Raw genomic sequence first — 27,325 nt, 5'->3', positions numbered from 1 at the left:
TTGAATTTCATTTATTTTTTATTATTATTTTATTGAAATCTTTCTCTCCAGTAATAATTATATTTACTATCTTATTTGGAAATTTTATATTTAAGATGAGTAAATTCCAAAATCTACCTCAATTATTATCAATTTCTTTAGATGGACTTTCAAATTGTAATTAGTCATTTTAAATTAGATTTAAAATGATTATTTGAATTCCATTTATTTGTTATCAGATACAGTTGATTTGGTAACTTAAGGCCCTAAAATGATGTGTACATACCTAATTGGTTACAGGACTATATTTGTCCAAATATTTTCTCAGTATTTCAAAAAAAAATATATCATTTAACTATTATTGCAATATGTCATACGTTTAGTCATTTTTTAAAATGTGTTATTTATTTTGGCCATGCAGTTGTCCACTTTTAATTTGTACACATGCATCATAGTTTGTAACCACCTCATATTTCTGTTAAATTCTAACATAATTTTCAGCAATAGAGACTAAATTGTTACTAATTTTAAATTACATGAACTAAAATGTTACTTTTAAAAATTTAGGGACTAAATCGTTACTATAGAAACTAAATGTGTTTTTTAACCAAAAATATATATCATATATGAAACGGAAATTCAACTTCAGCCTTGTTGGTGCAGGTGCATGGGTGCAACTCAAATATAGCTTTTTGGTATTTGATTCGATTCTCAATAGTAACACGATTCTATTTATTTTATATACTTTTTATTTGATAAAATATTTTCAATTTTTTTCATTTTTGAAAATCATACTTGTTTACCAACCTTTTTTTCTTTTTTATCCTGTTATATTTAAAAATTGGGAGCTCGAGCCACACTGGCGAAATTATAATTTTCTTGTTATAGAGACTTATTTAAATTCAGTAAAAATAAATTACAAATACATCATTTCAAGAATTTGTAAAAGTTCATAAATGAAATCAACTATATAATTTAATACACAGTACAATTATCCTCTATAATAATTTAATACATCATTTTAGTTATGGGTTTTCTCTTATTTTTTAAATCATATTTATTTTCCTTTTTTTTTTAATATTACCACTATCAAATGAGTCTTGAAATTTAAAATTAAATGCATTTTTTTTAAAAAAAAAAGCTAAGATCTAAAAAGACACGTGTCCATCCAAAAGGATCAAATGTTTGGAATTTAAATATATCCCATAGTCCATAAATGAACACAGCCTGTATTTCAAATTTGTATAGCTTAAATATGTAGGTTTCAATAGTTATCACATAAAAGAAAAACACACTAACCGAATCAACCAATTATCTTTCTTTTTAAAACAACATAAAAATATGTATATAGTTATCTACTTATCTTCTTTAAAGAAGTAACATTATTTATAATTGTTTTTATGAAAATATATAATTTTGTAATCATCTTGGTGACCAGATACCAACTTGTTTAGGATGCACAAATGCATGCTTAACTGAAGTCAAAAAAAATAATAATAATGGTTGATGTGGATTTCTTTGCAAACGTCACATATATATGTGCTATGAAGATGTCATGTACGTCTTTGTCTCCTAGTTTGAGTTACTTGCACACATAAATCTAACATTGTCGTGCTCTACCGAATGCATCTTGATGCCTAAGTTAGAACTTAATTGAGAATAAATAGGTATGGAGTAAGTAGAGTAGATGAGTAATAATCTCAAGTGAAAGTTTGCTTGAGAGTGCTTACTAAATTTTCACAGGAAATTGTGTAGGAAAATAAGGATTGCCTAGATTTGAGTTTTTCTTCTCTTTATGTAGAGGGAGAGGAAGGTCGATAGAGTGGGAAGCAGACACAGAAGATGAATGTAGCACAAAGGGTTATGGTGACTACCGACGTTCTCCATTCCCTCTATGCTCTGTAGAAAACGGGGGCATAGTAATGTTTTAGACAGTTCTCTTGAATGTATCACAGTTCAAGCATAGGGTGTCAACATCCTGACCGTTGGCTGTCTCTAGTACGAGTTGTCTAGGTGTGCTCGACCTCTCAAACTGGTACATTCGAAATCAGGCCTCGTGCAACTCAATCTTTGCCCGACTATTATTGACCTAGATTGGAGTACGAACTTGTGTCACTTTAGATTTACCCGGTAATAATAATAATAACAACGCAAAAAAATATATATTTGCCTATATATTAAACTTACCGCTTTTTTACAAAATTACCAGGAGATCAAAGTACAAGCAATAAAATTTTATTTCGAGCAATTATCAATTCAAGAAACTTAATACACATGAGCCTATAATTTGAAATCAAGGAACAAACAAACTTAACAAATATTTGATTATGACTACTTTATACTTTGATATCATACTAAATCATATCTAATAAATTCAAAAGTTTAGGTTGTTAGGTTAGAATAAATTTATTTTATTAATATATTCTCAATAGAATATCCTAAATTTTGATCTTGAGTGATTAAATAAAATAGTATGTAGAATGATAAGGGGAAAGATGTTCATTTAAATTTATACTCATGATATACCCAACTTTTTTTATATTTTCTTTCTCACTCCTTTTCATTTTCAAATTTAAAATTTTTAAGTGCCGATATGAGCCAAAGCGAGCATAGTTCAATGGTAATCGACATACATCTCCAACCAAGAGGCGGTAATAAGTTCGATCTCTCATCTCCATTGTTGTATTAAAAAAAATGGTCGATGCGAACCTAACTTAAAATTCTATTATAGATCTAGAGGTGCTTGAGCCCTTCAACCTTGAAACATTCTTTCTTATATATTAGATAATGTAAAAATGTTATCGGAATTCTACTTAACAGAATTTTCTATGACTCCACTTATGTAAGAATTTTCTTAGTACTTAAAACGTTTGAATACATAACTTTTTAATAGCGTTATATGTCTTAACTGGATAAACTAGGCTCAGGTCGGTCACTCATAAAATTTTTAACTTCGAATGACTACTTAAGAGTTAGTTTTTTAAGTGTAAATCTATCTATAAAAGAGAAAAATGCAACAAAAGTCAAAAGTCAAAAAAAATTGACAAGCACAGGAGTCAAATTATATGACTAAAAATGTGTTTTCACTTAAAAAATGGTTTGGGAATTAAGGGGCAGTTTGATAAGTGATCTGAAAACGGGTTTTTTTATTATACAGGAATCGGCATAAGGATATTTCTTGAAGCCTTAAGCCACCCAGCTATCTTGGTTCATCCCCAAACCATATGTATCGTATTGGGAGAGGTTCCACTCTTATACCATTTATGATGCCCCAAGTCTAGAATTCGAAATCTGGATTCAGAACTGGTTTGCCGCAACATTCCTCTGCACCCCCTGCAACTTGGCTACACCATCGTCTAGTATAAGTAGTAACCATCAATTCTTTTAAGCATTTCCTTAACCCATTCTATGATCTCATAATCCCTCTCATTCGGATGTGGTACCAGTTCATTCATGTACATTTCCTCTCTAGTCGAGCGTCACATTGACAAAAATGAAATGAGTTTATAACATGAAATAGTATATTAATAAAAAAATTTATCTTTTTAAATATAACTATACATTTTAAAATTTTGAATTCAAAATCTAAAAACACTAAAAACATGAAAAGTACGTCGTTCTAAAAAATTCTACTATTTGGATTAAAAAATTCGAAAACAACTGTGTCAAACAAATATTCATTGAATTCATTTAATTTAATGAATCTGAAAACAAGGACAGACCTATTGTAACTTCAGACATCAATACATCAAGAGAGAGATAACCAAACATAAAAATAAATAAATAAACAAATAGGGCAGTTTTTGGACCAGACATAAAGATTAAAGATTAAAGAAAGTTTATTTCGGTTGTGGGATGACCTAATTAATTGATCATAAGACTTTACAACAGTACCTTAGTGACTTGTAGGTCAATGTCTACCATTAGTTTAGTGCTAAAATCTTTCATATATAATACAATATATTTTTAAAAATACTTAACAAAACATGTAATCATGGATTCATGTCAAAAGCTTGATAATTGCTTGAATGCATCATCAAATTGTGTATCTTGTCCTCAATTCCATAAACATATCGATACGGCCAAAAAGGATATATCCTACCCATCTAATAGGGTATAAGATACGCAAAATTCATGGAATATGGTTAATGTTCACGATAATTTTTTAACTCTAGCAAGCATGGAAACTTTAGAATAGGAACGGTAGTAGACTTTATTCTCTCATAATAAAATGAAATATGTCGAAAATTTCTTTTTCGAAAATTATTGTAATCCAAAATAAATGTTGGATGGAAAAACAAGTGACTTCATTAATATTGCATTTAAGAAAGTATTAGAACTAAAAATAGTGATAGAAATTATTATAACGAGAAATTTTATATTTGGTGAACATTTAGCATGAAATCAAAAAGTAAAAGATATATGTCATTCCTAAAACTTGTTTTCTTAGAAAGAAAGTGTGAAAATGTTTTACGTTCAAACAAATACTAAACCAAAGTTTAACAATTTGAAAAGAACCCACCAAAAATTTTTCCATGAAGATATTCTAGCTCTATTATTATCAGACCCTTCAACTTAATTTTCGTCCATGTGTGTTTAGTTCAACAAATGTATGGGATGAGAGATCAAATCTCCAATCTTGTGGAATATAATAGATATCTTATCCGATCCACTAAATTATAACCAGATTGAAATTTTTATCAATGCTAAATCATCGATCACTTAATAGATTTAAAAGTTTAAGCATAACTAAAAAAATTTTCAGCACTTGATATTTCTTGGTTTGATATCACAATAAATAAATCAGTACATCATTTAAATCAGAAGCTTAAAATGATAGGTTTAGGGTAAATATCATACTTTTATTCTCAACTTTTTTGTTTTAAGCTCATGCAAGGTGTATGGTGGAGCTATGAACTTATTCTTAATGGTTAAACACACTTTTTTCCTTTTTTTTCTTTTTAGTTTAGTTTCAACAATATAAATACATGTCAAATCTTTAATTTATCATTCACTCAAACTCCATTTTAATAAATAAATAATTACATAAATACTCCCATGAAACTAATTATATTACATTTAATATAAAATTGAATTCCCACTAAAAATTTTGATCAGCTGCTAAAAATATAGCACATCATAAAGTGTTAACGGTTAAATAAGGTCGAGTCACGAGTGCGTACGTAGACAAGTAAAATTTTCCCATATTCAGCACTCAAATAGCAATTAACCTCAATCCCAAACCATTTCCAACATATTTTAGTTGGTAAAAATATCTCATTTCACAAAGTTGAAAAGAAGAAGAAAGGGGGGAAAAATGTCAACATCTACCTAATTGATCTCCATCTGTTGGTGGGTACAATGCTTTGTTGACTTTACAGTAAAAATAAAATTGAAAAAAAAAAAAAGGACAATAGATAAGTGGAACTGAAGATTGAGAGACAGATAAACAGTATAAACAAAAAATATGGTCTCTAATATAGAAAATAAAGACAAAACAAAGAGAAGAAACATCAATTTTCTGCTTTTTTTTTTCACCAATTGGGCCACCAAATTAAGTTCATCATCATAATTCGAGTAAACCAATAAGCTTCAATTCATTTGCTTTAATTTTACAATAATAAAAATAAAAAAAAAAACAGGTCAGTGTCTGCCTCAATCTGGATGATGATCACTTTTTTGTTCATATGGTGATTAAATTTGGTTTCGAAAGAGACATTTTGGAGCTCTGCAACACTTGTGAGTTGAATCTGACTCAGAAGATCCAAACAAACTGTTTAAAATTAAACTGTGAATCAGCCCAAAATCAAGACCATAAGAGACCAACAAATTAAATAAAGTAAGAAATTGCAGATTTACATAGCCATCTTTTTTGCATATTGAAACCAACCCATTGGCGGCGGATTTAGAAATTTGATTGGAGGGCACAATACATATAGATAAGATAATTGGATTAGCATGCGATTCAATTTTTTAAAATATTCATAAGTTCATATATAAGTTTAGAATGGTAATCATACATTTTAGTTCTTAGACCCGAGATGTAATTCTCTTGAATTTACTACTCTATCAGATCTATCCTAATTAGTATTACTATTGGACATAATAATCGAGGTGTTGTTTTTCTTTTATAATATTTTTCGTTTTGATTCCAATTTAAATGCACAAAAATATTAATTGAAAATTATTTAAGACCTAAAACATAAATTAAACAATAATAATATTTCAAAAAAGTTAAACAATAATAAAAACTGAAACTAAAAGTCTAAAAATAATTTGAATTTTATTTACCAATTGTATTTTCAGACTAAAACTCGACCTTTTAGTTTGATTCTAAAATAGATTAAAAATAATCAATCTCGTGAATAGAAAGAAAAATATATATATAGTTTTATTTATCTATAATTCTTGTACTTTGACTAAAGTAATGATTTAGTCCATAAACTTTAGTTTGTAACGATTTAGTTCCTATAGTTTAAATTTTGTAACAATTTAAGTCCTTATCATGAAAAATCTTACTAAAATCAAGTGTCAAGTTTTATCATATAACAATTTAATCTTTTTAATTTATAAACATATTTGATCACTCATTGGTTTATCAATCGATAAATATAAGAAACTTAACAAAAAAACTCATGATGAGGACTAAATCGTTACAAACTTTAAAATACAATGACTAAACTGTTATATAATAAAGTATGGGGACTAAGTTGTTACAAATTTGAAAGTACATGGACTAAATCGTTACAAATTAAAATTCATGGTTAAATCGTAACTTTAACAAAAGTACAATGATCAAAAGTGTTTTTTAACCTAAAATTTATATACATATAGGGGCATGGGTGGAGTCGAACTTTGGTCATCGGCACTAATAGCAATAGAAGGAACAAATTAAAAAATAAAAAAAATAATAAAAAAGAAGTAAAGAGGCAATTGCAGCAGCGGACAGATCAAAGACCAATTATTTCTAACATTCGACTGACTATAAATTATTGTCAATACGAACTTAACTTAATGCTAATTGACACATATCTTTTAGTAAGAGATCATGAGTTCGAATCTCTATTCATTTTACTAAAAAGTGAATATATATTATGGAATCAAAATTAGAGTCCTGCGTTGCCCTGGATCCATCACTGTACCCACCACCTTTTTTAGGGTTTAGAAAAATGGGTTTGTATTAATCCAACTTAATATTCATTTCCAAACATTTACATAATAATGATAATATAAAATAAATGCAAAAATTTATTCTCAAATATAGCGAGAGGTTTGAAAATTTACCAAAATAGTATAATTCAAATCAAGGTACAACTAAAGGTAACTTAACACATTAAGAAAAATCACATTTATATTATATTTGAAAGAAATGAAAAGTTGTGACGTTGAATATATACATGTTAATAAATTTTATGTCAAGTTGGTAAAATTTCTCTTCTTTTTTTTCTTTTTTTTTTTTTTTTGATTTTCCGAGTTGATAAGGCAAAGATATATTCATATAGCCATCTTTTTGTCTATTTAAACCAAACCTACCACCTCTTTTAGGATTTGGAAAAATGGGTTTGTATTAGTCTAAACTTAATTTGTTTTTTAATTTGTTGGGTTGGTAAGGCAAAGATGTATATTAGATTTTAATATTCATATAGGGTTCTCAAAATTAATTGATAATAAACTTTTTAGGTTCTGATATTCAAAATCAAAATCAAATTAGAGGTAATATATTTATAATCCTTATTAAGTCTCTTGATCCTTTCAATCTGGGATCCTTTATTATTATTATTTCTTTTTTTTTTTTTAGAGTTCTGAAAAATGGATTTGTATTAATCCAACTTAATTTGTTGTGTACTTAATAAGCCATTGTGTTTCATGCTTGGAAAGATTTGGATTCGAAATCCCAAAGTTAACCAACCAAAATACAAAATATGCATGGAGTATATTTTGACACAGAATATAATGAGATGAACAAATTGCTTTTTGACAACATTTGTATTTGTATGTATTTAATTTTACCTAAATATTTATATAAGTGCTTTTCTTGTCTAAAAGAAATATATATTTTATAAAGAAAGTTTGTTTTGTTTAAGAACATTATTTCTAAAGCATTCTAGACAAACATGCGTCTCCAAGTGCTTTTTTTTTTTTTTGCAAAGTTTCCAAGTGCTTTTGAGTGGTTTATCAAACATTGTTTTATTATAAAATATTTTAATAATAAAACACTTAATTTGTTGCTTGGTTATCACTTATAGTATTTGAAAAGTGCTTTTAATTTGGTTAAAGAGTGTCATTTAATAATTAATGTATACGAAAAAGATATTTCTAGAATTGATAAAATATTAAAATGAAAACAATTAAAGTTACAAATTCAATGAATGACAGAAAGTGTGTAAAAATTAGTTAAAAGTATATCAAGTGTATGTATTAGAAAAATACCAAATAATAAAATGTAGTTAGGAAAGGAGATTGATATTAATGAAAAAAAAAATATATGTATGTATATACTTGAAGTTAGGAACAAACCTATAGGACGAGAATTCGAACTTCTTATTTTTTTATCGAGAATATATATCTTAACTGACTTGAGCAGCACAACTCAATTTCGCATGCACATCCATGTAAAAGGAAAAGTTATCAAGAACAGGAACATTTTAGGTATAAAGTATTTTTCGTTTCACCAATTTATTACATAAAAATATTTTTTAAGATGGCTAATAAAGCATTTTCAATATAATATATCTCCAAATTAAGATGAAGTTGGTTGTCTTGACCTAAATGAATGGCTTGTATGTCTAAAACAAGGCATGAAAGGCCATTCAGATGGGAGAGTTTATATAAAACGTTAACATTTATAAACATATGATATTTGCCTTTTCACACTTTTTAGTTCCTTGTTGATATCATGCTTAACAGTTGTATTCCCTTACATTTATATTTATATAATATATATATATATATATATAAATAAAGGGTTTTTCTTTTCTTTTGTTATCTTTATGTGTAAAAGGAAATGGATTAAGACCTGTTTTCAAGTTTGATGCTTTAACACAACATTTTGAATATCTCTAATGTGTTTGGGCATTTAACAAAATAATTAATTGTTGTTTGTCAAACAGGTGTGCACATAATAGTTTTTGTCTTTAGTTTTTCCTTCTTTTTAAAGTTTGCTTTTTAGAAAAATACAAAATGTTTAGCCAAGTAGACTCATAATTAATTATCCTTAAACGAAGGACGACATGTAGGGTGGGAGATCCAACTCACAACCTCTTAATTGGAGATATACGTCAATTATCGCTAGGCTATGTTCGCTTTGGCACTCTAACTCTAACTTTAGTATAGCTAGCCTGGTATGGAAATAAAATTAATTATCATATATTTAAATTCATACAATGGCACACCTTCTCTATATAATGATAGTATTTTTTTAAGTACAATATATAGGGGCATATTCAAACTCGCGATCTTTCCATCGGAGATAGATGTCATAACTTGTTATCTTTACTCAGGTTGGGAATACATAATGATAGCTACTTATTAAATCTCGAGTTGATTTTGAGTATTAAATATACTCACCTCTATATATTGAGTAGATTTCTCGAGATTCTTTCAACCCACAAAAACACCATTTGAAACATATATAGGCTTCCAATTATGCAATAAACCAACCCTTTTATGGACAGTTTTAGATTCTTTTTATGACACACATTGCCACTATAATGTGTTAGGGTTGGCCTAATTATATGGTCTTCTTTATGTATAAATGTTTCAATGCTTCCTTTCTTCTTTTTCAACTTTTAGGTTTGATTGTGAGTTTTATTGTGGCCTGCTGGATCTCACTCTTGTTTTATTAAAATGAAAGGGAAAAGAGGGAGAAAAGGAATTAAAACCATTGTTGGTCTGCTTAGAGAAACTATTTTCAAATCTGTATAGTGATTGAGTGACTTGTAAAAGTTAATATTATTAAATACATTAAAGTCTCGATTCGCAAACCGTGATTTCGAAATGAAAATCGAATTTTTTTTTAAGTATAACATATGAGGGTGAGGGATCAAACTCACAACCTCATGGTTGATAGTATATGTCAAGCTATGCTCGCTTTGGCAATCGAACTTTTTCTTTTGTTTTAAAGTTTGAGTCTTTCTACATAGCTAGCTAGCCAATAAAAATGCACATATTTACTAGTTTTGGAAAATATATTTTTATGCACATCATTAATTATCATCGTAAACATAAACTTTGTGATTGTTGGTAGAAATCATCATAAATATTGATAGAAAGAGTTTTTTTTTTTTTCCTACGCGTTAGATTGAGATCTATCAATTTTCTCGAGAGAGTTGCAATTTTTAAAATATGTCACGCAGGAAAAGAGAGATTTGATTGAATAATATTTCAATTGTCATGCTACCATCCGTTATTCAATTTAAGTAATGTTATTAAATATAAATTTATTTGGAAGAAACCATATAATAGTTAGTTAGCTTGAAAAAGAATAAGATTATAGCTTTGGAAACATATGCTTTTCTTTGAAAGACAGCCTAACACTAACACATTATTAATTTGGAAGGAAATAAATTTAACCCTAAATTTTGGGAGATAAGATCCTAACTTAGACCGTACGTATAATATATATATATATATAATTAATTAAGTTCATTATAGTTATTTCTTGTATAATGCCATTTGGCTCTTTCAATTTATTTCTGATTTGTATATGTTTGCCTTTTCAACTTTCTCACTTGCCCAACACTTAATACCATAATCTGTTTCTCCATCTTGCCTAAAAATGTTAGGAAACAATTGATTTACCTAACAACTTCATAAGCAATAGGAACATATCATTTTCATTATGTAATCGATTTTTCAATATTCCACCATTTTCCATAAGTGTCAAATTATAAATCTTGTATGGTTGGTGTGGTAATTAACATAAATACTAGATGGGGAGAATCTCTAGGCTCTATCAAATATGTGTTCACAGAACTGGAGGAAAAATTTTGAGGGACGCAAATATTTCTTTTCATTTTCGAATTGCTAAATAAGGTTAGGTCGACTGGTGGTGGTACCATGGAAAAGAGTTTCGAGTATTTATTCAACATTGATCCAGCCTGGTTGTATATGATAGAAAACATGTTTCAATTGCATTCGACACCAGAGATTCAAAGGTTTTGACGTTACAGGCCAAAACAAATAAATTAAAACTTGAAGGGTTTTTTTCTTTTTTGGACAAAACTTTGCATAAATTATTGCCAAAACATGGGATTAACGCAAAAGCAACTTCTCAATTGGCACATAACTTCCATTAGTTGAGAACAAAATTAAGTATACAAATCCAAACGAACATTTAATATAAATATATATCCCTGTTGTTAACGATGTACAAAAAATATATATACATAAACACGGTTGATAAACTTTAATTCTTTTGTAGAAGGTTCTCATCATTTATTTGGAAAAATTATTTTTTAAAAAAAGGATTAAAAAGCATCGATTATAACCTAATTCATGTGTGAAATGGATGGATGCACAGTATAATAGAATCATATCCTGTATAATAATACAGCAATATTTGATAATCAAATCGATTATTATTCGAAATATTTGTTAATAGAATCACCAATTCTCTTTCAATTAAGTCTCCTAAGAGAATATTTTCATAAAAATGTATAAGATTTGAGTAGTTATGTGATTTCTAAGCTTGGATATTTATGTCGTAGTAATGCAAACTTTTATTGAATAACTACTAATGTGCTTCACATTCTCTTTTTTCTTTATGTGTAGAGAGAGAATATTGAGGCAAGCTGCATATATATTCTAAACACTTTTAAAGGAAGTGCCAATGATCTTGAAGTAGCAAGATATGAAGAGTAAAATGTTTATGAGAATATTACGGTTTTATATTATCTTCTTCTTGTGTGTTGGGCCGTCCGATCGTGTGGGTAAAGAATGTCGTTAGAAAAGATAGGTCCAAACTAAGTTTTGAGGGAGCAATCTCGAGTTTTGATCCTAGGTAATGTATCAAAACTTCATATTCTCTTCATCTTGTTTTTTTTAGTGCATCCAATCTTTCCCTTTTTAGCTTTGTCTCATTGTCGAGATCCTAATCATTCGATTCTGACCCTATTCAACTAAAAAAAGACAAACTAACTCCTCCTTTCTACTCCTTCTTTCTAATCCTTCATCGTCGTCTATCCTTTTGATGTTGCATTCTCGGCTGTCTATTCATAAAGGATATCTTTTGAAGAGATAAATCCAAATGGGCTAAGTTTTGAGAGAGCGAATCTCAGAGTTTGATCATGAGATCATGGGTAATGTGTTGGAGGACTATTTTGTATTCTCTCCTATCAGTTGTAGACCTCTCATTATCTATCCTAAGATAAGAGATTTTGAGCTCAACTCAAATCCGATAGAGTATCGAATACAATATAATTGTCACTTACCATTAGAGCATAAAAAAACAAAGAAGTTAAAACATTAAAACATTAAAGAAAACTTGTAACTATATATGTAATGATCATGTGCCATGTGGCAGCCAATTTCAGAATTTACTTCATTTCTATGGTGTCCATGTCAAAAATATATGAGCACTAAGTGAGGCAAAGTGGATATTACAACAGCCTCATTAATTAAAACAAGACTAATCAAAAGAATCTATGTCATATCTCTTTCAATCTAATATAAAAATGTTTAAAGATAAAATAAGAACCACTTATATTCATTTACTACAAATTATCAGAATATAACATCTAGAAACATCAAGGAGCCAAAGTTTTATCCTAACAAATAAGAACACAACCCAACCCCCCTCTTTTTTTCTGAAATTCTTAGGAAGCCAAAAGAAATAGAATAATAGATTAAAGTAACATCTACATCCCAAGAGTGTGATCCATATTGTAAAAAGAAGAAAATAAAAAGAAATTATATGATTTTGGACATTTGGGTGACCCCACATTTCTCTCTCTAAATCTCTACCGTTGAACCCAACCTTGGCTTCTCTATTTATACACACTTCCCATCTTGTTTCAAGTCCCATGCTTGTGTCCTCTCACTTCTGCAACTCAACTATCATCAGAGCATTAATACTCACCAACTTCCCCTGCTCTGTTCTGTTCTGCTCTGCTCTACTTCATATTTCTAACATAATCCATTCATCAATGGCGGCTTGCTTGGAGATTTGCAATGAGGTCTGTTATCAAATGAAATCTTTTGTGTGTCTCTCTCTCTGTCTTTTGAAAATGAATAAGAAGAAGCACATTTTGGAGTGTAATTTGTGTTTTTTTGGGTACAGAATTTGCAGGGTGGTGAGAGGAAAGGAGAGAGAGAAGTTTGCACTCTTGATGGGACTGTTGATTGGCATGGCCACCCTGCAATCAGATCAAAATCTGGAGGATGGTTTGCTGGAACCATCATACTCTGTAAGCCCCCCAAAATTTCTCTCTCTCTGTTCCACAATTTCAAGTTTAACTTCTTTCATCTATCTACTGATCTTATTTGTCATTTCTTCTCAAAGTGGAAGCCTTTGTTGGTAAAATCTTCCACATTGAACACTTTCTACCTAGATTTTCTCTCAACTTGTTTTCTTAATAACCTTGTGTGTGAGAGAGAGAGAGAGGAAAAAGGAGGTTATGGGGGGAATGGTTTCAGAATAGTGGGGGTGAGAGAGAAGTGTCAGTTAAAATTTTGTTTGGATTTGGGAAAAAGATAAGTGGAAGTGCATACTAGAGATGTGAAAGAGCTTCTCACCTGATTTCTTAAATGCAGAAAAGGATGGAACCATGAGGAGAGAAATAGGAATGGCTTTATTGCTTAACATTTGGCACTACACAACCAGCCAAGTGTTGTAGTCTCCTTGCATGCGGCTCTCTCCTCCACCTAATTTCAGGCAATACTAAAATCTGAATTAATAATCGTCACAGAGAGAGAGAGAGAGAGACCAAAATAACATTAACTGTAGAGAGAGGCAACAACCCAAAAATGATGAGAGAGAGATTTCTTAAGGACTGTGCTTTATTACCTCATTTGACTCTTTGAGAGCTGGACGACAAGACAGAAAGAGAAGGTGAGAAATGCATGCATCAACAAGAGATGTGTCTGACACGTAATCAACTCTTTTTTGCATAGCATGACGTGGATTTTCCACGCGTTGTCTCTAATCCCTAGAAGAATTTACTTACAGGTAGAAATTAGTCTCAGTTCATGGCCCTGAACCCTCCAGCATTTTACTTTTTGTATTTCTCTCCTGTTTTCCCCTTTCAGTCACTTGTTAAAACTATCATCATAATAAGAAGATAATCAGTAAAAAGAGCTCTACAACCTTTTCTATGAGAAACCAAAACAGAGGGATTGCATGAAACTGAAGAGCAGTGATAGAATGGGATCTATAACTGAATTGTTTGAAATTCAAAAGCTCACATGAAATTCTGACATCAGAAATATTCCTTCTAGAAATATTGAAAGGGAAAGGAACTATAAAGCATGTTGCTTTACATTCCTCCAATATCATCGAAGTAAAATGTGTCATAACTTATAAGTTGGTTAATAGTGGGAAAAGGACATTAGGGAAACACGACTCTTTTCAGTGGAAAATACCAAAAAGGAAAGACCTTTTTCCTTCAACCAAGGGTCCAAAGCTATGTTCTAACAGTGAAATTCATAATGGGAATGCTTTTATCCTTTACACAATTACCATTTTTGTGGGTCTTACAGTAGAGAGGGAGAGAGAGAAGATAACAAGCTTCCTTATATACCCTCATCAGAGCATAACTTTCAATGATTTGTAGAGAGAGAAACTCCATATGAGATTTTTTGAAGTTAGTTCACATAATGACAACTCACTCTTGAGCAATTTGGATCTTAGTCCTCATAGATAACTACAAGTATTGTGGTTCTGAATTGGAATCTGATCTGCCTTACTTTCTTTTTGCACTTCTCAAAGCAATTTCAACACTCGAAATAAACAACAATATGGTGAGAAAAGGCAACCACTAAGGAAATCCCACTTAATTGGACAGATTTGTCATGAATTCACCACCAAATGAAGAACAAACCTAACATTTATTGTCCAGTCCCTGACTTCCTTCTCCCCCAATAAAACAGTAAATCAAGGTCTTGCAACTCTTGCGTTCTTCGGGGTTGGTGTGAACTTGGTGTTGTTCCTGACAAGGGTTTTGCAACAAAATAATGCCGACGCAGCAAACAGCGTAAGCAAATGGACCGGGACGGTGTACATCTTCTCTCTTGTTGGGGCTTTCCTCAGTGATTCATACTGGGGAAGGTACAAAACTTGTGCGGTTTTTCAGATCATCTTTGTCATTGTGAGTACAGTGTACCAAACCTTAACGATTCCAGCACTACTGGCTTTTCTTCTCCAACTGCTTCCTGACATTTCTTTATTGCAGGGCCTGGTTTCACTGTCCCTAACATCGCAGCTCTTCCTGATAAAACCAAAAGGTTGTGGGGATGAAGACACTCCATGCGAGTCACATTCAAGATTGGGGAATGCATTGTTTTACCTCTCCATTTACCTTATTGCACTGGGAAACGGGGGATATCAACCCAACATTGCCACACTGGGAGCAGACCAATTTGATGAAGAGGACTCCACAGAGGGGCAATCCAAAGTGGCATTCTTTAGCTACTTTTATTTGGCACTCAACTTGGGTTCCCTCTTCTCAAACACCATTTTAGGGTACTTCGAAGATGGAGGACTGTGGGCTCTAGGCTTCTGGGTGTCCACTGGCTCAGCTTTTGCAGCACTGATTTTGTTTCTTTCTGGAACTCCAAGGTACAGGCACTTCAAGCCAAGTGGTAACCCTCTCTCCAGATTCTGCCAAGTCATTGTTGCTGCAGCTAAGAAATCAACAGTCAAGATGCCACCTGGTGAAGATGAACTATACACTGTTGATGGCAAGGACAGTTCCATGAATCGTGGTAGAAAGATACTTCACACACATGGATTCAAGTAAGGACATTTACATTTCAGCTTCATTTCTTTGAACAAAGTCTGACAAACAGATTCGTATTTCACATTTCGGATTTTCTGGTAGAGCTTGAAATAGTATCATGTCTTGTTTCCACTTTCCGAATCATTCGAAATCCTTTTCTGAATTGTAAAAGAAAATTCTGGAGAAATCCTACATCGGTAACTTCTAACAAGCTCACACAAGCTCTTAGTTCAGCTGCAATTGTAGTCTGCATATAATAAACTCATGATTGCTCTTCTATATATTGTAGGTTTTTGGACAGGGCAGCATATATAACATCAAGAGATTTGGATAACCAAGGACAAGGCATTGACAATCCGTGGCGCCTCTGTCCCATCACACAAGTGGAAGAGGTCAAGTGCATTTTAAGATTACTTCCTATTTGGCTCTGCACCATAATCTACTCCGTAGTCTTCACTCAAATGGCTTCCCTCTTTGTCGAGCAAGGCGCTGCAATGAAAACTACTGTTTCAAGCTTCCACATCCCACCTGCAAGCATGTCGAGCTTCGACATTCTCAGCGTGGCAGTTTTCATCTTCCTTTACCGGCGAGTCCTAGACCCACTTGTAGGAAAACTTAGAAAATCAGATTCTAAAGGGCTTACCGAACTTCAGAGAATGGGAATTGGTCTCATCATAGCAGTGATGGCAATGGTTTCAGCAGGGATTGTTGAGTGTTATAGGCTAAAATACGCCAAAGGCAACTGCACACACTGTGAAGGCTCAAGCTCCTTGAGCATCTTTTGGCAAATTCCACAGTATGCATTTATAGGAGCTTCTGAGGTCTTTATGTACGTGGGCCAATTGGAGTTCTTCAATGCACAAACCCCAGACGGGTTAAAAAGCTTTGGCAGTGCACTTTGTATGACATCAATCTCTTTGGGGAATTATGTCAGTAGCCTTCTGGTCACTATGGTTATGAAGATATCAACAGAGGATCACATGCCAGGATGGATTCCAGGAAACCTGAACAGAGGCCATCTAGACAGATTTTACTTCCTCCTAGCTGGATTGACAGCAATCGACTTTGCAGTGTATATTCTCTGTGCTAGATGGTACAAATGTATCAAACTGGAGGGTAAGTGTGAAAAAAATGAAGACCAGGACGACATCAAGGTCTGATTTGAAGAAATATATAAACAAAACCAAGACATGTTTGATGCATATTCTATCAGCTTGTATAAGAAGAATAAAAGGAATGGGGCCCTAAAGAGTCAGAAACCTAATTTTGGCTTAACTCTGTGTACCCAATTCTTTCCCCTTTCTATTACATCTGACCAAATAATTTCAAGCCATATTGTTGTAAGAGCAAGGGTGACATGTTATGATCCCGTAGATTTCTCGTGCAAGGCCTTCCATGTTCCCACCTCGTAAATTTCTTCGCTTTATTCATTAGAGGACTTTGACACATCTTTTCACTTTTCCTTTTCTATATGGGGAAGCTGGGCCAATCACTGAGCCACCTTTGTTCTCTGTCAAGTTGCGGATGGAAATGAAGCACCCTCATTTGTCTTCTGCCTTGTTTTTTCTTATGCTTCGGCCTCTTTTTTTTTATCATTTGACGACTACTTTTCGTATCTTGTCGCATGTCCTCAAAGTTATAATTCAGTACCCTTGGGATCAGTCTGACTTGATTAATACATAAATAAACAGATAGTGGTTCAAGCTATAGAAATGTATATTACCAATCTGAATCATCAAGAAATGTCTAATAAATAGGCCAATTTTGTCATAACATTACAAAACTATTACTTATCTTATGCAGAATAACGTCCAAAAATGAGAAAGAACAAAACAACAAAGCCTCCTTTTACTAGCAAAATCAACCTTGGATCCTACGTACTTGAATATGGTGAGTAGATTCTTTCCGCCAGATTGGTTGAGCTCCACTTTGGACAAGGGTAACGTGGTCTCCTTCTATCACGTGACCCTTATCCTGCAAACGAGGGAAATTTTAAACCATTTAACCCCCAAAAATCGTTGACAAATCCTTAGAGAATCTTTAAAAAAACGCAAGGAAATAAACAATAAAGAAAAACTAACCAGCAATTGGTTGAGTGCTCTGGAGAACGTCTCTTCTGCATCATTTGAAAACTTCATGTAGATGGGCATGACCCCATGAAAAAGCACCAGCCTCTGTTTAATTCTTTCGCTGCATCAGACAATAGTTAATTAAGAAATGATTCGATTACAGTCATAACTCATAAGATATACTCTTCAAGTCATCAAAAAGAAAAACCAAGACGGTGAAAAACATATATGCTAATACTAGTGTGAACTACACCCGATTCAAAGAAAGAAAGATCCGAGACTTCACATAAATGGCATATTAAATAGTGTTTTTCGAGCAAAAGCAGAAACATTTATAATTTTGACCATGCTGTAAGTCATGCACCTTGCATTGTGTTAGACTGTTATCTCTATCTATAGCTACAAATAGAAAATATTTTAGGGGTTCCAACCTGGTTCCATAGAGCTACTACATCGCCAACTAATATTCACGGCTACACAACTATTAGAAGTTAGACATAAAAGCATAAAAAAAATAGCATACTCTACATTTACATTGCAAAGTATTCATACCCGACACCTTATATATAAAGACCCCTTAACATGAAAAGGCTCAATGGTATGAGCTATATAAATTGGAGTGCTGAAAATATGCAAATCATATATGAAATGCAAGGAAATTGCAAAAGATTTAACAGTGCTTCTGAACTTACTCGTCAGTGAAGGCAAAGATAGTAGAGCAAGGCCTGTAATGACTTAAGAGTATAGACATGGAGCCCGTTCTTGTAAAGACGATGATAGGAGTATTAAGTGTATTGGCCATGGTGGTTGCGTGAAAGGCAAACATTTCTCCCATCTGGCTCTGTCAAAGAATACGATGCCCATCAGATTTTTTATATATATAAAATAAATCTTTTTTAGCTTTAAATTTAAATTCTGTGTTATTATAAGATTTTAAACCCAATCAGAAAGAAACCAATTGCCTTCACCCCATGCCCCAACAACATCGTTGAAGGAACATTGAAGATACACTAAATTAGAAAACACAATGTTAACGTCACGTCACTGTAAATAACACAAACCTTGTGGACACTCAATTGGTTTGGAGCAGTAGAACCAATCGGTAAACTAGATTCAGTCCTCAATGCCACAGAATGCATCACTTTCACAGCCTTCAATGGATACCTAATGATGTTACCCTTATGGATCAAAAAATCAATTTGATATAAAAATGACGAAATCAAGAAGGAACTGAGGTAATTTTCTTAGTATGGGAAAGCAGAAAAGAATAAAAAACGTCAAAAACATATTCATCTTTATTGCTCTTATACTTCAAGGGGCTCATTCCTACCCAAAAGTCTGAAAGGGGACTAAATGAGTTTTTGAGTGAACATTTCCAGTCGAGATATATATATATATAAATGACTGCCACAATAAGATGCCCAGATAATGGACCAAGATGCATACTTTCCATGAGCAGTTTCTCCTGAAAGCATGACTGCATCAGCACCTTCTCGTACTGCAATAGCAATATCAGATACCTCGGCTCTGGTTGGTGTGGGATGATCAATCATGCTTTCCAGCATGTTCGTTGCTACAATAACTGGTTTCTGCATGCTACGACACCTTTTAATAATTTCTTCCTGACAGAAAAGCAATGTGAAGCACTGTTATATGATGAAGTATGATAGAATGTTTATCCTATTATTTTACATTTCTTGATTATAATGCTCTTATTTTTGGTAATTGATGAAAATTTTGTTTCTTGCCCAAAAAAGATTATAATGCTTTTATTTCCTTTGAATATTAATGTTCTTGAATCATGTCGCATCTACACCAATTTATTCAATTCTGGATTGTACTCCTTTCCAAGGAAACTTCATAATTTGGAGGTAGATGGATTCATATCTTTGTGAATTAACATTCAAAATGAAAAAGTATAGCCCTTGTGAAAACCAACAATCTTAAACTTTGGAATCTAGCAGCGAATTCTTGGTTAAAAAAAATCTTAGTACTTAAAACAAATATTCCTTCCTGGCCAAATTTTGATTCCAGTTATCTTTGTTTCCATGAGAAACTTCTAAGACTTATCCAATCCTTACAGTTTAGGCATTCGATAGAATCATAGATTCCAATTCTCTGCAGAGGACACGACCACATTGCTATTTATCTCCTTGGAAAGTTTCAATAAATATAAAAAAGGAATACCAAAAAAAAACATGAAGAAACTTGGATTTCATCTAAAAAAAGATTGATGTATCCCTTCTTTATATTTATCAAGACTTTCCACTTTTCAAAATATTTTTTAACACCTTTGGGTTTATTTTTGGCTTGTTTTAGTATTCCACTAACTGAGTTCAAAGGAATTAGCCAATGGATCACTTTTCCCCACTGGTATATTACGTGCAAAAATCTCCTTGGAGGACCAGGCTCACCTTTTCTTTTCACTACCTTTTTGCCTGCAATTGTTGAATCAAGCTGCTCGGTTGCTTCAGTTTGCATTAGTGTTTTGGCGTAAAAGTGGTGGACCCTTACTCCAATGACTTTGTGGACATAGGTCTTCGAAGAAAAATCTTAAACTCTCCGTTCCAGCTGTCAAGGGCATTTTTTTGTGAGATTGGGGTAGAGAGAAATCAGGCTTGGAAGGTGTGATGAAAGAGATCTTGAGGATGTTTGGATGCTAGCTTTGGCTTTCAATTGGTGTACTCTTATGAGAATTTTGTACAATAATCATTACTTTATGATCAAGGCCAATCATAGTCTTTCTTTTGTCAACTCCCTCAGCATTTTAGTAGATGGTTTATCTACTCTTCTCTGTAATCCCCTTTAGAATGAAATTCCGTTACTCATCTTTAATCAAGAGAGCAATAGAGAGATATAACTCCCCAAAATAGCAAATTTCTTCCTGACAATGACAATCATGCTTAATGTTTCCATCTTGGAATATCCTTTTTAACTACAGGAGTTTTACATTAGCCCCTCATTGCCATGCTTGATTCTAATAGGGGGAAGATGTACGCCCTAAATAGAAAACAAATGCATAAATGCAGTCTGTTATTATCTTTGTTTTTTTTTTTTTAAATAAGAAAGAAAACATATTCATTGAAAGAAAGGAAAGTGCACAAAAGAAAAGAAAAGATATCCACGGGAAGCTTGCCAAAAAAAAAAAAACCAATCGGCATTATCTTTCTTGCCATTGAATCCAAAATTGCTTTCTCCTAGGTCAGGTGAAGACACTAACCATTTAAGTCATTAATGAAGTTAATCTGGAACTAATGCTGCAGAATGGAAGAATGATGAATGAGATAGTACTAATAATGGAAGAGTTTTACCTGCAATAAAGGGACTTCCTCGATTGGAAGTTCAGCCCCAAGGTCTCCACGAGCAACCATTGCCTAAAAAGTCAAGTAAACTAGTTAAGTTGCAACTCAAAATGGAATGAAGACTGATGAGCCTGAACAGTAACATGTGACACAAATACATGAGACGAAGTAAGAACATGTTAGCATAAATGAACAGTAATATTCTATCTTTTCCTTGGAGCCACCATCCTAAAAGCAACTCATAGAGCCAATCTGTAGTATCCTCTGGAAGACAACAATTAAGCCTAAAAAATAAAAATCAATTTTGGTTCTAAAACTACATGACATATAAATAATATGTTGAGTCTTGCTGATAAACCAATTGTCATTTGCATTCTAATGGTAAAGTTACTGGTGTATTCGGTTAGAAGTATTAAATCAAGGAACTAGAAAGCTAACCCCATCTGACGCTGAAAGTATTGAATGAAGATTCGGTATTGAGTCCGCACTTTCAATTTTTACAATCACATAAATATCTGCATTACAGCCTACAAAAAAAAAAGATAATATATATTTGCCGTGAGAATGAGAGGAAGCATAGATGTGCTAAATTGGGAATATAATGGGCAATTGATTAAAATTTTTAAAATTGTACTTTTCAGATAGTCCTTCAGCTCATGGACCACTCTAGCATCCTTTACAAAAGAAACAGCATAAAAATCAACCTGATTATCCACCCCAAACTTTATATCTTCCCAGTCCTTGTCTGCACCATGAAATATTTCATAGATTAAGAGCTGGCAATAGATGGTATGTGTGTGTGTGTGTGTATAGATAGATGAAGATATCTAGGTTATATTATTATTATAGTCCGCACACTTCACCACTTTTAACATTTTGGTCTCCCTCCTTCAATTTGTTTCATTTCAGCACATGTACTTCTATATGCACATATCAACTTAGTCCCTCAAGTTAATTATCCACTTAAATAGTAACAAACATATGGCATAGCATCATGTGCATCCTGACATGTTGCCACCTCCACTTTTTGTGTATGTACAACCATACAATACATCCAGTTATCACTTCAACTTCCACATTGTGTCATGCCAATTTATGTAATAACTAGTTAACAAGATAATTAACGTTAGGACTAAGCGGATATGTTTATAAGGTATATAGACTAAAATGAAAATAAAGGAAGACAAACATTAAAAGAGAGACTAGAATTGTAATTTAACCTAAATTATTATTAATGCAACATTGATATTAAATACCGAACTTACCTGTTATAGAAGGTAATGTTGCACTTTTTCCACGGACATTCAAATGACGCCTCGATTTGAGTTCGCCACCATCAATGACTACACATTTAACCAAATCCTTTGTCTTCGACTTAACAGCCAATGACATCATTCCACCTAGAATATGGAAAATAAATTTTTGCTTTGAGACACTAGAATAGGCAACTATAAGATCTATAACTCATCAGCCCAAAGAGAAAAATAACTAATATTTCAACTAGTCAAGCATATAAGTTTGAACGAAGCTGTGATCTGTTCAAGTCATATCAGTAGGTGAGTAGGTAAATATAAATCATGGGGAATCATATATAAAATTTTCAATGCAATTGAAGGGCAAATTAATTATTCAGAGAGGAAGATTTTATTCTTTTGGTCTAAGGAATAGGTCTAAGTTGTGTTGTGCATTTGAAGCAGAAAACCACATGAATAAAAGATCAGATCTCTACTACAAAAATGTTAACAGCTAATGGTCTGGTTGTAATGGAAAAAAAAATATCATCATCAAGTAAGCCTTTATTGATCAATCCAATAGTTAAGAGTCAATCTGCAAAGCCACCTCGTTATCAGATTAGTACAAATATTTGACACACCAACCATCAGAGTCACGGATCAAGACCATAAAACTTGTATTTCTAACTGAAATAAAAAGTCATCTTGAAGTGCCTCCTCACCAACCTGCATGCCACGAGAATAATACTTTGAAGTGACTGCATAATCAGTTATCAATTTTTATAGCCAGCTAGAGTTTTTTCTCTTCTCCCATTGTCTGACTATTACACAAAACAAGTCGCTTATCGAGAAAGGGTGAATCATAAATTTTCAGCACTAATGTGGAACAAACTAAAGCAGTATACTCACCATCGACAAGTAAGATATCTCCAACTTCGACATCATTCACAAAGTCATCATAGTTAACACTAACAGTGTCTTCTGTGCTGACTCCTCTTTTGATTGTGAAGTTAAATTCTTGCCCCTCTTTGAGCAAGATTGGTTGAGGTACATCTCCACTTCGAACCTCAGGGCCCTGAGTGAAACAAACAGAAATATAATGCGGTAATTATAATATCAATAAGATAATAACATATATCATTAATTCAGAATTCCTAAAGCATACAACCGAGAAATAAACTGAAGATACAACTAATTTTTTGTACCAGAACACAAAAAAAATACATATATAAATGATGAAAACTTCCGTAAAGTATCAAATTCGTAAATATATCAAATTTTGACTTTTAAACTTCAAAAAACAAAATCCCGATGTACAGAATCTCGAATAATAGGTACTACAAACTTGCATGTTCAGATAACGTATAGTGAAAACTTTAAGATGAATCAGAAGTTCTAATTTTGCTCTGGACTAGTTATAGTCTAGCATTCAATGAACATACAGAGGGCATAAAACATACCTTCGTGTCAAGCATAATGGCAATAACTTTGTCTTTAAATTGAGCGTTATATTCCTTAACCAAATCAATGGTTTTCTGGTGGGAAGAATGATCTCCATGGGACATGTTTAAACGTGCCACGTTCATCCCAGTCTCTGCCAATTTCCATATCATTTCGCGTGAACTTGTGGAAGGACCAATGGTGCAGACTATCTTAGTTTTCCTTCGAGAATTTGTCGTTAATTTCGTCCTGCTAAGAGGAAATCCATTGGACTGAAGCTTGATGGGAGAGTTCGAAACGTCCTGATCCTGAAGCAAACAGAAGTCTCTCTCTCTTAGAGGTGTCATGCTTCACAAAAATAACAGTGAAAAAAATAAAACATTCCATTTTAGTTCAACTAGGGGAAAAAACATTCAATACCAGAATCTAAGATACATATGTTTCTCCTGTGCAATCCAAATATAGCTTACAAAAATTATACGAACTCGAACTGTGGAAGAGACATCAATCTTACAATATCCATAATTCAATCCCCGTAGAGCTTAAATATTTAGTCCTCACCAAGGTAATGGAGAGGAACCAGTACATTTCCAGTAACCAAACAGAGAAGCATCAACATCAGCCAAGAACGAGCCTCAAACTACCGAAGTGTAAGTATCGGGAAAACAAACAAAACGGTAAGAAAGTAAACAAACTCACCGTATCAAGAGAACCATCACACGTTTCAACTTCCCGCTGCTCAGCAATGCTCCTGCATCTAATCGGAGAGATTTTCGATTGCAAACACATCCTTCCATTCTTCGGTTCAAGAGCAAAAGCATCGGCAACTGTTCTACAGGAGGCAAGGCGGTCGGAGACTCTGGCAGAATCTGATCTCAATATGGGCACTCCAGTAGAGAGATTAAACGTCGCCATTCAAGAAAACCTTTAACAGAGCGACAGCGAGAGAGAGGCAGAGAGGTCGGCGGAGAAAAGTTGAACAATCCTGAAAGAGAAGGAAGAAGCTCCTGTCTGTTATGACTGCAAACTCCGCCGGCGAGAGGTGCGGCGGCAAGCTTAGGGAGAGGCGGCTGCGGCGGCGGCGGTGGCGGTGGCGGTGGCGGCGGCGCAGAGGGAGTCTCGTTAGACAGAGACAGAGGAAGAAAGGGCCACACAGATTTTGAGGGACGGTTAGGGGTCTGACTCTCTCCTCACTTCTCTTTCACATATTTTATAACTCCTCTCCCTCACGCGCTTCAATTCCCAAGTGTTTCACACTCTCCTTAGTCGCCATTTTCTTTATTTTTTAATAAATATCACAATTTTTTTTAATATCACATCACAAGTGGAGTAGGAGATTCCCTCAGTTATTTTTAATGGGTGAACTAAAAAAAAAAATAGTACAGAAAATAATATGTATTTTTATATATGGTATTAGAATTAAAATATTACAAAAATGACATAAATTATAAATTTATATAATTACACGAGACCAACTAAAAATTACTTTCTGTGACATTTAAAAAAACAAAAAGTAATGATATTTTTATAAATAGATATTTATTTTATGTCATTTGGTATTATTTTTCCTTTTTTATTAAAATATGGTGCTTACGTGGTAAACAGTAAATAGAAGAAATATCCATACTCTCGTGGTACTAGAAATATTCTTCAAGTAAAAACGCTTTAATCGTGAAGCTAAGTTCAAAATATCAAAGATAAATTAGCCTTTTTGTGTAAAAAAAAATCTAGTATTGTAATAGTAAGTACAACTTTTAGTACTAGCACGTTAACTTCATTTAAGAATGATGCGAGATTCATAAAATAAAATGATATATGTATCAAATGCTAAATAGAAAGAGGCATAGTATTAGAAATTTTCCTCTTTTTTAGTACAACATGTGACCGGGTGGGGGATCGAACTTACAACCTCTTGATTGAAGATATATGTCAATTACCATTAAACTATGCTCTATTTGACTGAAATAATTAAGTATTAAAACATAAATCATGTCATATTTTTCTTTTATTGTAGAATTCGAACTCGCCTTTTTAATCAAAGATAGATAGTTTAATCAGTTAAACTATGCTCAGATCGGCAAATTAATATAGTTCTACCATCATAATCACCCTAAATATATCGTGAATTAAATTTACTAACGTTGTCTTATTTCCTACATTTTTTCTTACATATGTTATCATCTCAGAGGTCGCGATCGCTTCATCTTTCCTCTATAAGTATTAAACTCTCTATGGGTATATGAATTGGTCCGCAGATGAGCTAAATATTTTTGCACCTTATTTAATTTTTTTTTATTTTTTTTACTTTAGAATAGCACCTTATTTTTACTTTTTAGTACGTTTTTTGTTTTAAGAAATGAAAAAAAAAACGGTATGTTTTGGCGGTGAAATGTACGCGCCATTAAGCGAGTATAGCGCCAAAGAGAAAGATCTTTTCTATTAGAATAAGGACTACCATGTCGTGTACGGTTTCGAAGATTCTTTAGAAATTAAATCAGATACCGTGGGATATTTTTCTGATCGGGCTTTACTTTTGCCACGTGTCAGTGTGGATCATCCAACGGTCCACAAATTAGTATACTTGGGCATGTACACCAAGAGTCGTGGGGATTTTTTCCTTTTTAAACTTTTAAAAAATAACTATTTTAATTATTGTTGTATCGTTTTACCACTTAACATCCGTCTATCAAATACTTATCTTTAACTTATATAGTTTGAATGCGTGTTTTTTTTATAAATACGTTAGTATACATATTTAAAGTCATATTGTAAACTAGTTACAAGCAAGATGTAAGGTAAATATCAAACTAATTAATTTTTAAAAATCCAGAGAATTAAAATAAATAATTTGAAAGTTCAATCATCAAAATAAAGCAAACTTGAAAGTTGAAATTAAAGGGACGTTTTAAACGTTTTAAGATTCAAAATGAAATAAATTTAAAAGCTCATGACCATGACGATATTTACTCTTAAATGTAGGCATGTGAAAACAAAATAATAGTTACCTCTTAAACGGTTAGTAAGAATCTTTATACTGACTATTACTAAAAATTTGATGTTAAAACCAAAAATTCTCTTTGCTCTCCATTCGTCTCTCCTATTTGTCAAGAACATAACACCGTCAACTTGAGATTTTGACCAACGAATCAACAGCTATAAGCATGCTTCATCGAACTTTTTGATAGGAAAAAGGTGAAGCTCATCTCGAAGAAAAAGATAGAAAAAATAAAATTTGGTCGATTTACTCTATTTTTATATAAACTGACTGCATGTGTCTATCCCATGTTAATGTTATAAATGTACAAGTAATTGTCATATTTACAAGGAGGACAATGGAAAAAGTTTGGAATATTGGCTAGCAGCTACCT

At 32.6% G+C, this 27,325-nt stretch overlaps 2 protein-coding genes across 2 annotated transcripts; one reads left to right on the top strand and one right to left on the bottom strand.

The window, feature by feature from the left end:
- The first annotated feature begins 13,019 nt into the window (after positions 1-13,019).
- NRT1.5 (nitrate transporter 1.5) lies at positions 13,020-17,467 on the top strand. Its single transcript, XM_022300706.2, has 5 exons — positions 13,020-13,154; positions 13,259-13,385; positions 15,067-15,284; positions 15,369-15,931; positions 16,204-17,467. Exons 1-5 carry the CDS (start codon positions 13,125-13,127, stop codon positions 17,072-17,074), a joined length of 1,809 nt encoding a protein of 602 aa, XP_022156398.2. The 5' UTR covers positions 13,020-13,124; the 3' UTR covers positions 17,075-17,467.
- Positions 17,468-17,609: 142 nt separating this feature from the next.
- On the bottom strand, positions 17,610-25,145 carry PKP3 (plastidial pyruvate kinase 3). The gene is made up of 12 exons (XM_022300718.2): positions 24,657-25,145; positions 23,978-24,265; positions 23,427-23,592; positions 22,551-22,685; positions 21,920-22,030; positions 21,724-21,812; positions 21,295-21,357; positions 19,430-19,605; positions 19,045-19,147; positions 18,676-18,824; positions 17,996-18,104; positions 17,610-17,888 (listed from the first exon to the last, which is right to left on the bottom strand). The coding sequence occupies exons 1-12, from the start codon at positions 24,870-24,872 to the stop codon at positions 17,775-17,777; spliced, it is 1,719 nt and encodes a 572-aa protein (XP_022156410.1). The 5' UTR covers positions 24,873-25,145; the 3' UTR covers positions 17,610-17,774.
- Positions 25,146-27,325: the final 2,180 nt, after the last annotated feature.

The sequence above is a fragment of the Momordica charantia genome (assembly GCF_013281855.1).
Source record: "Momordica charantia cultivar OHB3-1 chromosome 6 unlocalized genomic scaffold, Mcharantia_2.0 BLBB01000006.1, whole genome shotgun sequence".
Lineage (NCBI taxonomy): Eukaryota > Viridiplantae > Streptophyta > Magnoliopsida > Cucurbitales > Cucurbitaceae > Momordica > Momordica charantia.
The sequence above is the reverse complement of the archived record's forward strand: the minus strand, read 5'-3'. Positions and strand labels throughout refer to the sequence as shown.